Source organism: Etheostoma spectabile, chromosome 20 (assembly GCF_008692095.1).
Source record: "Etheostoma spectabile isolate EspeVRDwgs_2016 chromosome 20, UIUC_Espe_1.0, whole genome shotgun sequence".
NCBI lineage: Eukaryota > Metazoa > Chordata > Actinopteri > Perciformes > Percidae > Etheostoma > Etheostoma spectabile.
In genome coordinates this window covers 13,727,779-13,744,000 of record NC_045752.1, presented here as the reverse complement: position 1 = coordinate 13,744,000, position 16,222 = coordinate 13,727,779, and the positions used below count along the sequence as shown (strand labels likewise).

Here is a 16,222-nt window from a genome sequence, read left to right as displayed (position 1 = left end):
AAAATACATTTAGATCAATTATAAGACAATAAATACATTGTAAAAAATACAAAAAGCACAGTACATAGAAAGACATGATGCTAAATAGAATATAAACAATCATTTATTGATATTTATGTTCGTGAAGCTAAAGTAAAAATGTAGGGTGAATGTAGAATGAATATATAAAAATAGCCAATAGCAGTGGAAGACCTGGCAGTTAAGAATAAACTGGACAATCTGGGCAATAATGGAAAATGCTTGACCACTCCATGGGATTTTAACTGGGGGAATGACCAGAGGATCTGAGGGGCTTGGAGGTTGAGTGGAGCCCTGCAACAGAGTGGGGGTTTGTGCCTTGCACAGGTGTACTTTGGCAATGGCAGCCTTGAATGTGCTACTCCCCATTAATTGACCCAGCTGGGTTACCTTACCGGTGTGAAGCAAAGACAGTGGGCCGATGGGAAGTTGTGTGTGCTACTGAATCACCTTTGTGTGGATGAAAACATATGATTGTATCTGTGACTATAGAAGACAAATAAGTTCAAGGTTATTGCTTCCATCTCACGCATCACAAGGAGCATAAAGACTGACTGTAAAACATTATACAATAAAGTCAGACCGTGCATTGATCGGCTCGTGTAGAAATACTGCACCTATTCAGCAAAGCAAGTCCACAAGAACTAAATATCATGGAGAAGCTATTTTGTTTTTTAAATCTATTTTACATTCACTGAAGATAGCTCCGAAACACATTATAAATTCACCACAGTACAAGTGCACAAACACATGATGGGCACAACTTGCTACACATATTTTACATCCTCTTTGTCCAGGAAGTTAATTAGGCAACTTGAATTGGTAAAACGCATTGCTGCCACATTGTTGCGCTTTGATCATCACGCATGCTGATTGAAGCATGTCTGAAACAGATGATGGCTGGCTGTTATGAAGCTCAAAGCCCCAGGATCCATTTGCAGTGCTGGCATCTCAAGCACCTCATGTTCATCTTCTGAAGAAGGTGAGACAATCCATTAAGTGAAAGGCATAAACACTCAACTCTGGCAACCTGATTGTTGGCGCTGTCCCCCATCCAGCCCATCTGACTGCAGCGGACTGTGGGTTTTATACAAGACAATTCAAGTCCTAAGATGGAACATTGAGAAAGAGAAAACAAAGGGAAATAAGACCATATTGCAATTTGCATATCATAACACAGCAGCACAACTTCTAATAAAAAAGCTTACAGAGCAAAGGCGGAACACTTTGAGACAAGTTTGCTCAAAATATTCATCATCATGCAATGTTGGTATGAATTTACCTGCAAGAAATAGCTATCAGTTTTAAGCTAACCACATATATATATATATATATATATATATATATATATATATATATATAATGTGGTTAGGATAAAATTGCCAAATACCTATAAAAAGTGCCAAACACCACATCTTTGAGCAACACAAATGTATTAAATAATTAAAAAAGAAAATCAATTACATTAAAACAGTGACATTGATTAGCATTAATTTCTCCGATCTTGTACATAGACTGGGATGAACATGTTTGTTTTTTGCACAATGTCATTAAAAATGTGGCAGTTTTTTTTTAACGGTTAAATTGAACAAAAGCAGTTGAATAAACGTGTCTCCCAAACTACAAAACTGATCAAGTGTAGATAATAGACATTTGGTTGCTGTTGTCTGTCACAGTTTCCGTCCATTACAAAGAGTGTCATGGACACCTCACGTGGTCTGTTATTAATTTGATTTTTTTAACCACTAAAAGTCCCCTAAAAGTTCAGTTCTTTGTTCCACCAAGACTGTCAGTCTGCTTTTGTCATGAGCCAGTGTGTTAGCCAAGCATAAGAGTGTGAGAGAAACATAATGCAGACGCTGCAACTTGAAACTAAATTAACTTCTGTCTCATTTCAAGTTTCTTTCAGGAAGATGTTAACATCTCTTTACAGTGATAACATATTTATACGACAACATGAGAACCACTCAGTGTAGCTGACTTCTTATTTTTATGGAAGAAATATTTGTTCCAAGACGGCATTGAAACAAGCACAGAAACAAACCTCGTTAGAATAAAGGAGAGTAACTAACTTTTACAAATGTAAAAAGGAAAAATAGAAAAATAGCAGGTGGCATGAGATTTGACATGCCAGGTCATGGCATGAGACTAATTAATGGCCATTATATTTGTCCAACTTTTTCCTTGTACATTGATTCAGTAATGATGGATGAATGGTTATGTGGATCCTTTTTTTCCTGGTAATTTACCAGAGTGAGATCAGGAGGACTCGGAATGAAACAGTCCTGCTTGAGTTGTTAATCGCTCTCAACAACCGTTTTTTACACTGACTGTCCCATTGCTTTGTCATTGACTCTCAGAGAAATACATAGAGTACAGAAGATAAATGATGATGAAATAAAGCAAGATATATACTGAATACACCTGGTGAGATCTTATGTTTTTAAATGAATAATGAAGCTATGAAGCTGTGTTCCTATTGATACATTCATCATGTCAATAACTTTGAAACGGCCTTCCAATATATTATAAACCCACTCTGTAGACAAAAGTGACCACAACAAATAGCCAATGTGATTTTCTGTAGTCCTTTATTTCATTCACCATGATATTTATTTACATGGCTGCAGTCGTGGATTACTAGTAGACAGGTGGAGAAAAGTACCTGGGAAGAAAGAAGAAAAAAAAAAAGCTGCTCTGTCTGAACAGGCTACCAGATCAGATCATAATACTCTGCCGACTCTGTTGTTTTCCTAATCTCAACATTCAGCAAAGTCAAGAACCTTGACACTCACAGCTTTCTCACAGAGATGACTCTAAACTGGCTGCTGCTCATCTCCAGTACTTTAAACTCAGACCTATTACTAGCACAATTTAAGAACTGCACTATCAGCGTCTCCACACAGCAAAACACTATTGCATGTTCTGTCCTGTCCAAATGAGCGAGAATGGAAGTTTATTTCCATAAAAGGCCCTTATAAGATCACTGACTCTGTTAAATTTTAGCATTTTAGTAATAAAAAAAAAATGTCACACTAAATGGAGCACGTTAGTCTGTCCTGCCATATAGCTTTACCTCGGTTTCAATCTCGGAACATCAGATGAGCTAAAAGAAACATCTTCTAGATTTACTTACACTTAAAGTCTTTGAAAATGCCCTTACATGGAGACAAGGACACTTTAGAAAATGGGTTCTACATGTTCTCTCAGCCATGTTTTAACTGCGTGTGAAAGAGCAACATTGTACACAGCTGATGAGAAAAAGGAGCTGAAAGCAAATTGTATGACACATCAGAGTAAGAAGCAGGAGAGTAAATTGTAAAAGCAATTAAACATTGTTATCAGGATGTTTATTTGTTGGATGCATGCAAATGATTTGAATGATACATGTCATACAGATGTAGTATATGAGGAAAAGAAAACTGCATGACAAAATATTTTTATGATCATGAGTTTACCAGAAGATTTTCTACTTTCAATTCCACAAACTAAATTTGGTCTTTTTTATTCCCCTGTATATTCTCCCACTCAATTCCAACTAAACTGCCAAATAAGGATCACAGTTTTTTTGTATAGGATCCCGAGAGACAAGGACATGAATTGTAAGCAGATGGAGGGGTAATAATTCCATCAATTAAATATAATTAAAAGCCATCGAAGAATTGTTAATGCATTTGAAAAAACACAATACAACAATGATTATTTAACTCCTTATTTGTCGTAAAATAAACAGACTGGTTGCAGACTGTTGCAGGTGTAATATCAATGACTATCATCTGCTTTCAAATTGGATGCAGTAACATAAAGAATCCTATTTTAATTCAGGTTATGAACACAACATGACAAAAGCCGTAGATGTTCAAAGATAATGTGGGTATCTTTCTCTCTTTCCTTAAGCTCCACAGAAAAACTGCCATCAAGCTGCAACTCTTCTGTTTTTTCCTTGATTAAACCACAGAGACATGGTGTGTGTGTTCACCGGCTTCTTCTCATGCAGACGGGAGGCTGATCTGAACAATGCTCTGCAGATGCTCTGTCCCACTGAGTAAACTTGTGGATTGGCTGTGTGGCTTCGCTCTGGTTCACACACGCAGCAACGTGCCTTATCTCTTGGAGATATTTCATGAGATTTTGAGAAGTCCATTTCTGCATTCCCAAATCAAAAATAATTAAAGAGAAGAAATCCTAAACCAGATTTTGAAATATTAGTATCTTGATGTGATTGTGCTGTCCTGTGAAGAAGCTGTTTGTTCTCTCTGTGTATTTGTTTCTCCACACCAGCCTTATTAAAGTGATCAAAAACTCTTGCAGATTAAAGATGTCTTTCCTTCTTTTTTCACTCCCTTCGTGCTCAGCATCCCCCCACCCCCTGCTGCTGCCTCTTTCTAACCCAATGAGGCCCCCTACAGGTGCAAGCTCACTGATGCTGAACTGAGCAGGTGCACAAAGATGGTAGCCTTTTATTTTGTCATTTGACCCATTTTGCAGTGCTTTGCATACTTCCTCTCCGCATGAGGAGATGATGTTGCTCAGGCACTTTGCAGCCTAGTAGGACAGTGCAGGACGTGATAGACATGTAAATAATACAAGGTAGTAGATTCTAGGTACCAAGTATAAGATTATAAGTATTTTGTTTTTGTTTTTAAATGAAGCAATCAGACTCCACTGATCCTCTGTTTCACTTAGGTGCTTCAAGAGGATATGTGTGGTCATGTTTAGCTAGAGATGATGCCTTTCACAAAAGAAAAGAAATAACAGTGATACGGATGCAGTTTTTTTTTTATATTGCTGGGGACTCAAAGTCTTCTTTGTTGTGGAGGACACTAGCTGGGACTTTGGAAAAACCTCACTTCAGCTCCATTGTTCCCTTTCACTGATGTGAATTAATCTGCACCCTATTTGTCCCCCTATCCTATTGCGCCACACCGTGGAAAAACCCAGTCTCTCTCTCTCTCTCTCTCTCTCTCTCTCTCTCTCTCTCTCTCTCTCTCTCTCTCTCTCTCTCTCTCTCTCTCTCTCTCTCTCTCTCTCTCTCTCTCTCTCTCTCTCGGAAATGGAAACAGTGTTAAATGCCTGCACACTTTTTACGTTAAGTCTAGCCTACTTCGTTATTGGGAGCGATATGATTAGCCTCTTAAGATCCATAACAATGTCATGAACATCGATCATGCATTTAAAAAGATGGTCAAGTGAGTTAGTGTGGATGTCTGTTAAAAAAATAATAATAATAAAAATTTAAAAAAAAAAAACACTTTCATTTCAGCAGTTGCAGTGTCATTGAGTGGCAGTCACTTGCAGTGCTGGAGTCAGATGAAGTTGGGCTGTTGGACATGTGCCGGTAAACGCCGCATGACGCCAACTAAAGACCTCTGCTTCCATCTTGTGGCAGCTTGGCGCAACACTTCCTCCTCTGCCTCCACCTCCCTCCCTCCCAACCATCACTCCCTCTTTCTTTAATATCGGCACTGTGGCGAATCTAATCTGGATCTCCTTTAAGGCAATAAAACCCAGATAGCTTCCTTTAAATGAAAAGCACCGCTTATTACAGCTTTGAAATCCTCGTTTATTTGGCGATGTGCACGATAGAAAACGATTCATGTCGAGGTTCAAATGGGCAGGATGACGAAGATCCATGGTGTCCCAAGTGCACATTTCCTCAAGTATTGTATTCCAAGGTATATAATAGTGTTATCCACGCAGGTTGAACTATGCTGCACGCCAAGATGCTTGTTTTAATGTCGCCTGTTTTATCCCTTCAAGCAGCCAAAAGCAATTTCCCATAAATCTGACCCTGTTGCTGAGCTGGTAGAGGGGTGGGATAATTTTCTGGTGCGTTAATGACAATATACGGTTGCAAAGCGAAACTTGTTCACCGTAGAAGTTTATCATGAAAGGTTCTTACGCTAGGTGATATTTGTTTTTTATTTTAACGCGGTTTAGCAACAGAGCTTGACTGAATGCACAAATCCATCTTTTTTGGGTTGACCTAAAAAAGGGTTTAAATCTAAATTAAATGTGGGGACTCACAGGCTCAGTATGCTTTAAATTTTAAGGGGGTTGCTGTGTGAAAGGTATAATAAAATACAAAAGATATCCAAATATAAATGCATGATAAAACATGACATTTAAAAATAAAAGAGCCATTTTCATGACTTCAATTTTTCCAACAGGAGTCAATCTTGGCGCATTAGTCCACTAAACACCTGCCAGTATCACCAGTGTTGGTTCCCATGGAAAAACATCTGCATCCTACAGCATCACTTTCAGATCATCTGACACACAATGCAATTAGAATGCGAATGGAAGCTTCAACATTTACCTCATAGATTAATTAATTAATTGGCATATTCTATAATTGCTACCAGCACGAAAAGCGCCTTGGTATAGGCTAATTTACAACAAAGTGAAATTTGTGAAATCTAATCTTTAGAATGTTTGCAGGAGCTCGGTTTTACACCTGATGCGGAAAATCCATAAAACAGACTCGAAAAAGGGACCCATTCTATTTTAGAAACACGCCTACGTATACCAGCGGAACTCAAAGCAAATAAGGAAGAACACTGTCTGGTATTAAAAATAGTTTTTTCGCGCTGTGACGAGCTACTTTTTTTTTTGGACAGACAATAATCCGCCTTTCACTCTGGAGAACGGGGGAGAGAGGGGAAAGAGAAATGAGAAGGCTGTTGTTGGCATAGCTCTATCAAGGAAGAAGGACTCCCTGTTATCTGTGAATGGGGCTTCTTCTTTTTTTACCAGAATAGATATAGCACGAATTTTTAATTCGTTTTTCTTTGAGAGACAACAATGCTTTATTTGAAAGCTTGATACAATTTGGGGTTTGTGAGAGCTCCTTTTCTCCTTGTCCGAGCCCAGCTGCCCATATGGGATACAACGTGTGCAGCAAAGATCACAATGGCACCAAGTGACAGGCAGGACAAAAAGCCCAAGGATACATCTCCCTGACTCTGAACAGCACCAAGAAACTCTGTCTGTCAGTCTCTCTATCTACACTCTCTGCAGTCCCTCTCCTGCTGCTGCTGCTCGTTATGCACGCCTCTAACATTCAGCAAAACCAGGCCTGGGCTTTTGTGTCTATACTGTTGTGTCGTGTACTGTATTATGCAATGATAGAGTCAAAAAACTGTCTCATCACAGCGGCAAAATCTGGAGGCAAAGAGCCACACAAAGGTCTACATTTTTCAATGAGGTTTTAAATATCTGTCTTAAGTCCCATTTGTTCCGTTTGTTTTTTTAAGAAGCCAGAATATCACCCACAACATCCAATCACAACCAGTCCTTCATAACCGCCTCTGGCAATATACTTCATAATTCCCGTCTCATATCGTATTTCTTCTCAAACTTCACATGCTTTAGGTGATGATTGGCGCGATATAAGCAACGCGTAATTTCTTGTTTATCCACACATAAATTTAAAACGAAAAAACATAAGCAAACAACTGATTTATTTGACCTACACGCTCAACCAGTGTTGAAACACAAAACCTTTCTGTCCGGGACAAATTGAGTCTGCGTCGCCCACAAAAGCAGTAGCCCCTCGAGACTTAATTCTGTAAATAATTAGCAAATCTGTCCAATTTGGCTGTTTGTTCAGTGATGATAGGGGCGACTCTAACATCTGTTGTGGGATTTTTGTCCCGGGACAAACATAATGCATAGATTTTTCTACTAGGTTATCATATTTACCCAAGATATTGACCGGATCTGATAATCCGCAGTGCGCTACGGATCACTAGGGAGCCATTTGTGCTTGTTTTGGTTTCGCCTTAAAGACGATGGTGACTATTAGAGTAAAGTCTAGTTTAATGTGGAATGCCATTGCTTACACGTTATATGATCATATGAAAAGTAACTTTATTAGGCGGTTAAAGCCCCTCTAAGCCGTGCGTATTTTAGTTGACCGTTGGCCGTGGTCAAACAAAGAAGACTGGTGACTCATTGATTATTCCTGCTCTATTTGCAGTTTAGCGCTTAACAAGATAACAAAACATTTATTGCATTAAAACGATTTCCCTCCCCCAGAGTCTGCCACTTTACGCCCAAGGCCGGGAGTGGGAATGCTGACAAAAAGGAGAGCTTTTGACTCAAAAGGTTCTTATGTGAAGAAGCCCTCTTATATTAAGTGAGTGGATTTTAGTCCCATTGCACAAGTGACTTTAGGCTCTTTATTAGTGAGGTGTTCGGATTGGGGAAAAAATATTCTCCGGATTAAATTTGCCTTAAAATAAAGAACTGAAGTGCGCTAGAGATTTATTCTCAGAGTCAAGCTCCATTCTGTCTGTAATATAGTGTTTAGCTCCTCGCCTTTCATTGTGATGTTTAGATGTTTTTCAGAGATGATCAAATCGAATATGGACACTTATATGAACCAAACCCTCTTTTCAAAAACACAGCATTTTATTTTAAAATCCTTATAAAAAATGTGGGATATTTAGCCAACACCGCGCGGCTACACTGTTATTTACATAATGTGTCACAACGTTTTGCCAAAAATCCCTCCCCCGTTGTTTTTAAAATGTGTAAATATATAGAGGCCAATCTTCAGCTTTAAGCTCCCTAAAGCTCTCTAGGTTGCAAACATTTGCCACAAAATATTTACAGGAAATAAAAACAAAAGGAAAATAGCTGCAAAGTTGCCAGTGTTTATTCATGGCCATAAATATTTTTTTCGGTCCATAAAAGAAGCAAGAAATTAAAATTTCTATAATTATAAAGTGGTTCGTACGTGCTGATAATAACACGAAGGGACAAAAGAAAAAAAAAGAAGAGAAAAACATCTCTACAACCAACACACAACATATTTTACAAAAAAATTCACAAGAAGAGCATTGACATTCTCAATAAAATCTATAAGGGAGAGGTTCGGACCCAGTTCTCTTAACGAAAACATGTAAACACGGCGCACACATGAGCCCCGAATAAAAATGGTAGTATATATATATGAGTCAAGCTGCAAAAATGAAAAGTCTTTTGTTTTTTGCGTTTTATTTTTTTTCTTTGCTTTGTGGTGAAACTCCCTACCGTGCCTCCAAGCCAAGTCTCTATAATTTCTCTCACCAAGTCCACTGTTGCGTTTGCACCAAGTGATGTGCTGGGAACTGTGGCGTGGCCGCGGCGCTGTACTGCGCGTTATACTGCATGTGTTGGAGTGACTGGGCACTATAAGCCGAGAAGGGGATCCCGGCCTGAAAAGTGGCCGCCAAGTCCTGAGCTTTAAGAGTGTGACAAGGCTTTCCATCCCTGACTAAGACGGGCACGGCCACCCGCCTGGGAGAAGGGAGATGGGTCACTTCCATACCTTTCTCGGCCCGGGCTCTCTTCATCTTATACCGGTGGTTCTGGAACCAGATCTTCACTTGGGTCGGGGTGAGGCGAATCAGGCTGGCCAGGTGCTCCCTCTCCGGGGCGGACAGGTACCTCTGCTGCCTGAAGCGACGCTCCAGCTCGTAGGTTTGCGCCTTGGAAAACAACACCCTCCTTTTCCGTTTCTTTCCGGAGTCGCTGCCGCCGCTGCTGGAAGTTTCCTTGTCGTTGTCCGGCGATTCGTCGTCCGCGGACGGCTCCGGGGACTTGGCCGAGTCCTGAGAGCTGGCGGACAGACCGTGCACTGCGGCAAGAAACGGGAGAAACACTGTCAAAATGTTATGTTGTAAAGTTCCCAGAGACATTTATCATAAGCACAAGCCATCTATTCAGCAATCAAAACTTTGGGTGCATTGGCAAATAATGGTGCTGCTGCGTAACCAGCAAAATAACCTGATCTAGCACTTGTCAAAACAGGATTACACAGACAACATGTTTTAAGACTTAAAAATGGCTGTATAATAAAGCACCGGGACATGTTGGCTAATTTGAACTCGTTAGTGTAATTCTTAAAGTGGAAAGCTCCCAAAAAAACAAATCTTCAGCCCAAATCTTCACAAGCAGAGCGAGTCAGTGAAGCATTAAAAGATGCATTGTCTGCCTGTAAATCCCCACAGAATGCGGTCTTATATTTTCACACCGTGCTTAAACTAAATAACTTACAGCCCCCTTGTTTTTCAACGGTGCTTTATCGATCACATTCTCACAATGCAAAGTGCGTTGAACCTAAACACTGCATGCATTTGTTGAGCTGTAAACGCCTCAAGACGAGCGCAGCAGTGCACGGTGCATAAAAATGAATGCTGCACGCCACCCAGGGGCATCGTTCGGATGGAATAGGAGTCTGCAAGCCATCAATAATGGCTTAATATAACCGCATAGCTTAGAAATATCACAGAAGTCATTATCAACAAGATCAACAAGGATTCTTAGACTCTACTTACATGAATATTGAATACTGTCCGTAGTAGCAAGCCATCGTGTGTAAGGATTGTCATTACTGTCATAAAAGGGGTTCTTTAAAGGCAGATTTTGAACGTTTTCTAGAGGACTTTGCACCAAAACTCCAGTGTTTTTTGTCGTGGACGTGGTCTCCGATCCCTCCGTGTCTTCCTCCGCTCCGGTGATAGATCCTTCTTCGTCATTTGTGTCAGGAAGGTCCAAAATGTCCTTTACAGAAAAGCCCGTCTTTGTGTTGGTCAACGACATATTCTGGTGGGGGGAAATATGCAGGGAAAAGTTGCTGCACCAGCTTTTCGGACAATCCGCTGTTTAGGAAGAAGAAGAAAAGCAGAGGCGATGTTTCAGGAAAAAATAGGACGAGTAAGAGTCGCTCTACGCTGAAGCACAGTCAAAGCAGCCACTGTGGATAACCATTACCTAAGCAAGAAGCAGTGGATTCAGTGTCTGTAAGTCCAGGAAGAATGCCAAAGTGGCTGAAGTGCTATATGTGGCTCATGGATACTGTGCTACTGCTGGGTGCTAGAGTGAAATAAGCCATTACCTTGTCCGATCAGTCCATATAAGGTTGGTCTCAACACATGAACCTGCAGTGAAAAAGCATTAAAACACGCGAAAGGTTGGCCACGTGTGGGCGGGTCTTAGGAGTCAAGTGGATGAAGACAGTGTTTGCAGATGTGAAATTGTGGGTTTTGGGGAGATCCGAGCCTCTACCATTGGTGCTTCAGAGCATGATGAGTGGTATAACGTGTCAATTAATTACAAAGACGGGGAGGGCCTTTTTTACACCATATTTACATACAAAGAACCTTCAAGTAGCTTCATACTCACAATACTTAAAAAGCCAGTTTTTACAAATTGCTCCCACTGAAGCTTTTACTTTTTACTTTCCTCAAAAATATATTTATACATGCAAATCTGCATTTTGGGGGTATTTTTATTATTATGTTTAGCGACGGGAACCACGAGGATGAGCGGCTATTGTTCAAATATTCGGGGATAATTTATGTAAACCTTTTGTGTCAATATTTTTGCCAGGGCTTAAGGACAAGAGGCTGTGTTGAAAGTGAAGCAGGACTCTGTCTGAAAGCGCTAAGCAAGTATTTAAGACAGTAGGCCCATCCAAATGGGACACTGATAATGAAGACAATAAAGCCAAAAATAACAGAACACTAAATGTAATGATTATACAATAAATAAATAAAACAGCAATAACATTATTAATAATGATTATGATAATAATATTAATCATAATAATGATGATAACCAATGTATAATAGCAGAAATCTAGAGGCTTATAGGCCTACATCAGTGTTTTCTCAGTTTATGTATACATATTTCTGCATACTTTATAATGCAATGACACTATTAAAGATTTTAAAATCGTTTGCATTTTCTCTCAATTAATCTCCTCAGCTTCATCCTGGCAGCGCATCCTAATATTTGTTTTCTGCGTGTGTAGAGCCCCCTCTAAAGTGCTCCATCTTGCTTTTTCAGTGGAAACCCGAGTACCATTGTTGGTTACTTTATTTTCCTCCCCTTCAAGACTTTCCCTTTCGTTCTCCTCCCTCTGCCTCCTATCCAGTATGTGATGTGGGTGACAATGTTTCACCGTTTTTTAGCAAGTCCTCTGCGCATCCTGGGTGGTCGGACCCGGGCAAACACAAATACAAACCGATTGCTAAGCTGCAGACAATGGGGGAAATGTAGACAAATGTCCGGCTCCTGTTGGAAGCTTTTGTCCGGTCGCAGTTTTTGCATTTATTTCAGGGGCGAAATAATAGATGATTGACGCCCCGTGCACAATGCTTTCTAACTGTTTGGAATAAATCTGAGGTTGTTCCTAGTTGTCATGGCATTCAACTGCTTTCAATGGACTATCTCTTCATTCAATTCCTGGATCCTTCCACAATATTAGGACAAGTCCTTCATCTCAGCACACACATACGCGCACGCACGCACGCACACACACACACACAGAGTCTGTCTCCATGAAGGAAAGCCAGGAATTATTGTGTCTTTTAGTTTCTTGTGGTTCCACAGATTGTTGAATTGAAATGAAATGAAATTGATTGAACTGACACTTTCTAAATAATGTAATGAGTATGATTATTATGCAATATAGGCTTAATATTATTATTATTATTATTATTTTGATTATTATTATTATTTTTTATTATTATTATTTCGTTTTTTTCCATAGTAGTATACTAAGCGTATTATTGTGCAATACAATTTAATATTGTAACATGATTACCTAAACTTCCATTGCATAATTTCCAGGTTGTCTCTGGAAAACAGTTTCTAAGGTTTCTGGTCCATATAGAAGGGCAGCTGATATATACAGGCCTAAGGTAAATATTTCACCAGACTGGCAGAATTAATCACAAGTCTCAACCTCCCACAAAGGCTCCATTGAGCAGCGCGGGCTATATGGGCAAACTGAAGCAGTGCCTGAGCCTCTATAAGGGAGCGAGAGGTTACTGACCTGATCCACCAAGTAATCCTGCACAGCTAAATCCAACATGTGAAGGGACATCCAGCCCGCAGCAGACACCCAGAGAGCTTTACGCACCGCGGAGAAATGGCCCAGGCTGTAGCCTCTATGCGCATCTCATCAGGAGACTGACTTGACCCATGCAGGACATTCTTTCACTGAGACTTATTTAGTGTGTGGAGCTAAATCAGGGTGTGTTAGAGCACGCAGGCTTATCACCCGTGTCTTTCTGCTTTGTTTTTGCTGCGTGTGGCACAGTGACAAGGGGGAAGTCACAGTAGGACTGGTAACGGCACTGGGCTACAGACTGTGGCCAGTTGCTGGGGATGTACTATTTGATCAATTGAGCCGAGGGTTTCGGCAAGAAGAGGTAAATGTGCACAGGCTAAGTGGACGTACTCCACCTGGAGAGCCTATCGCTCTCTGTTTACCTGTTTACTTTCACAGGTAGTTCAAACAGGCCGCTTGCCTTTTCAATCTGACTGCGGCCAGTGTGCAGACTGTTTTTACAGAGCGGGACAAGGACCAGCACCGGAAAATGTTCCCAGTCCAGTAAATCTGCTCAGGATGCTTTCAGGCTGCAATTATGTAGGCTACAGTTCCGCAAAATGACAGTGTAAAAATACATGACAGATTTGATGACTATTATTTACAGGACGGGTATTGTGTCATAATCATAATTATTAACAATAATAATAACAACAACAGTGTTATTATAATTTTGATGTAATATCAATTTCTATTATTTGTGTCATTATTAGCTCTTTATTGCTGTTGTTCCTGTAATTATTAAGTTGTAAAATATCAACTACCCCGTTTTTAACGAACTTAGAAAGTTGGAACATTGTTGCAAATAGGTTTCCACTGCTTTTCCCTCTCCTCAATCATGTGTGTGTGTGTGTGTGTGTGTGTGTGTGTGTGTGTTTGTGTCGGGGGTGTTAAACCAGAGAGAAGATGGGGTAAGGCAGGGCCTCTGAGCTGCAGATGCATCAGGATTTAAAGGACAATACGGGGCGCAGGGCTGGTGCTTCCCATCACCCGCTTATTTGAGTTCAGTTGACACTTAATCTTCACATCTGACTCTAAAACGATACTTTGAAATAGTATTTCTCATCTGTCTTTTGTGCATAAAACGACATAGTGCATAGCCTGCACAAGACAAACCTTTTCATGTGATCATTGCTGTTATAATTATGCTATCACCAGTTTCGCCAGTGCTCCCATTTTAATATTATAAGCAACAGAGCTGACTGGCTCATTATTAAAGCTCGTTACATTTTCTTCTGATCCCAGCTTTGCAATCAAACGTACAGCAGAATGGACTCATCCAAAAACAATTAATTTTTCGGATGAACCCCCAAAAACGGGCCCCGTCTGATTAATTATAATTCCCTCCTAAAAATGCATGCCCACGATTGTTCCAAAATAAGTGAAGAAAGAGCTTTTTATATTGTTGATTAAATACATCTTTCGATTGAATGCACAAATAAGAATGCCGCAGGAGAATCCATAATAACGTTGATCATTCCCTCCTTTAATCGCTGAATTTCAGCGTGTTTGGATGCCTCAGGCAGGGAGTTAGTCTTTGATAAAGGTAACCCCTTCCGCCTCAGGGTGCCCATGATAAATGTTCGGAGTGACAAGACCGATTTCCTCCCTCTATGATTAAAAGCCTATGTATGACATGCAGGTAAAGCGGGTCCGGTTTATTTATTATGGGGGCTAAGCCATGGCCCGGGGAGACTTGACTTCAGGGTAGAAATCATTTTGGTGTTTTTTTTCTTTTTACAGAAAACCAGCCACCTTTCCCTCCCGGGCAAAAGTCTTTATTCGTCTCCTTTCCTCTAATGATTAAACATGTCACGGCGAGATTATAGCAATGCGCCCATGCCCCGAGGAGATGCCTTCATTTGTTAAACCACCAGTTTATTTGTAACGCTGAATTTCATGCCACGCTGTGCCATTCCCCTTAATCTTTTTCTGTGTAAGACGAATTGCTAAAAAGGGGTTTATTATTTTTTAATCACTTCCTATTTCAGTATCGCACTGACATTGGCAGGGAGGAGGGAGAAATGGTTTGAGTCTCTGGGACTTCTTCAGATAAATAAAAAAGGGGGACACTATTATTTTTAAATGTGTAGAAAATGTGTATCGATAAATAACAGATATAAAGAAATAAATCATCACCTCCAGGAAAACCTGATCTGCCCCGTTCTAGATGACACAAGTACAGACTTGTCCTCCTTGTTGGGCAGCCTGTGTGTGAGTGCAGTAATAACATTACCAGCTGTTGACATCTGTAGAGCTCTAGCGGTCTCTATCGGCACATTTAAGAAACAACAGGGGGTTCTTCTTGTGTGCACCCATTTAGACAACTTTTACTAACGAATATTGTTACGAAAATAAGCAATGGAATTAAACACATGTTGTGATTTAAGTTATACTAATTGTTTTTGACACAGGTTATCTTCATCCATTACCATTCTACATCAAGACACAGATGTTTTTCAGTAAATTAAGTACGGCTGGTATAACCATTTATGGATGCGGTGTGTTATCTATCATGGGTTATTCTTTTGTGTTGACTGTTGGAGAAGCCAATGTTCTCACTACATCTTCTCAGAACAGTTTACACTTTTCCTTTTACATATTTTCAAATAATATGGACGTTATTTCTCCTGATTGAGGTCGGATACGAAGGTACAGGCCGCGCTCACATGTACAGTCACAACAATAATACCCAAGCCCACGTGAGTGTGTAATGATCATCAACTACTTCAGGCTAAAAACGCACAGGCCTACAGACTGAATGCGCATGATAATTTATACACAGTTCAAGTCCTAAGGACTAAGATGCGCGCTGATGCACATAAAATAGCAGCAAAAGAACAGAAGCAGTGCTAGGCTGTAAAAACAGAAAGTACTGTATGCAAACTGACTGGAGCATCCAGTGCGCTTACCTAGACAGGAGGGGGCTGAATGTGTTGCCAGCGTTAAGACAGCGCGCAGAGTTAATGAAATATCTCCAAATGGGAGTCAGGAGTGCGTGCAGAGATAAGCCTGATGTGGTTTATATACCCAGAAAGCAAGTGCTCCTCTTCTCATATTGTCCAAGAGCGTTTGCATAGCTGGCCAAGTGGCTTTGCTCTTGCTGACTGGCTAACATTGCATGATGTTTGCTTTCCCCTTGCTATGACGTGAGACAAAATATTGGCCATATGTTCATCGGCAATAAATTGGTCTTGAGCGCAAACACAGCTCCCTGCGGACGGTGCTTTTAACCCTGCACAGCTAGTTTCCACTCTTTAGGATGTTTTTGGAACACGAAACTAACTGATGTATAATGTAGATGAGGGATAATGTTGC

At 40.3% G+C, this 16,222-nt stretch overlaps 1 protein-coding gene across 5 annotated transcripts; it reads right to left on the bottom strand.

Annotated features, from left to right (window-relative positions):
* Positions 1-2: 2 nt before the first annotated feature.
* nkx2.2a (NK2 homeobox 2a) lies at positions 3-15,919 on the bottom strand. 5 transcript variants are annotated; one of them, XM_032500611.1, is made up of 3 exons: positions 10,344-11,027; positions 9,335-9,667; positions 3-1,125 (listed from the first exon to the last, which is right to left on the bottom strand). In XM_032500611.1, exons 1-3 carry the CDS (start codon positions 10,606-10,608, stop codon positions 935-937), a joined length of 789 nt encoding a protein of 262 aa, XP_032356502.1. In that variant the 5' UTR covers positions 10,609-11,027; the 3' UTR covers positions 3-934. The 5 variants fall into 5 exon arrangements, with proteins under 5 accessions (XP_032356502.1, XP_032356501.1, XP_032356499.1 ...); XM_032500610.1 differs by lacking the exon at positions 3-1,125 and adding an exon at positions 15,817-15,919 and having other exon boundaries at positions 2,336-9,667; positions 10,344-10,667; XM_032500608.1 differs by lacking the exon at positions 3-1,125 and adding an exon at positions 12,848-13,088 and having other exon boundaries at positions 2,336-9,667; positions 10,344-10,667.
* Between the last annotated feature and the right edge of the window lie 303 nt (positions 15,920-16,222).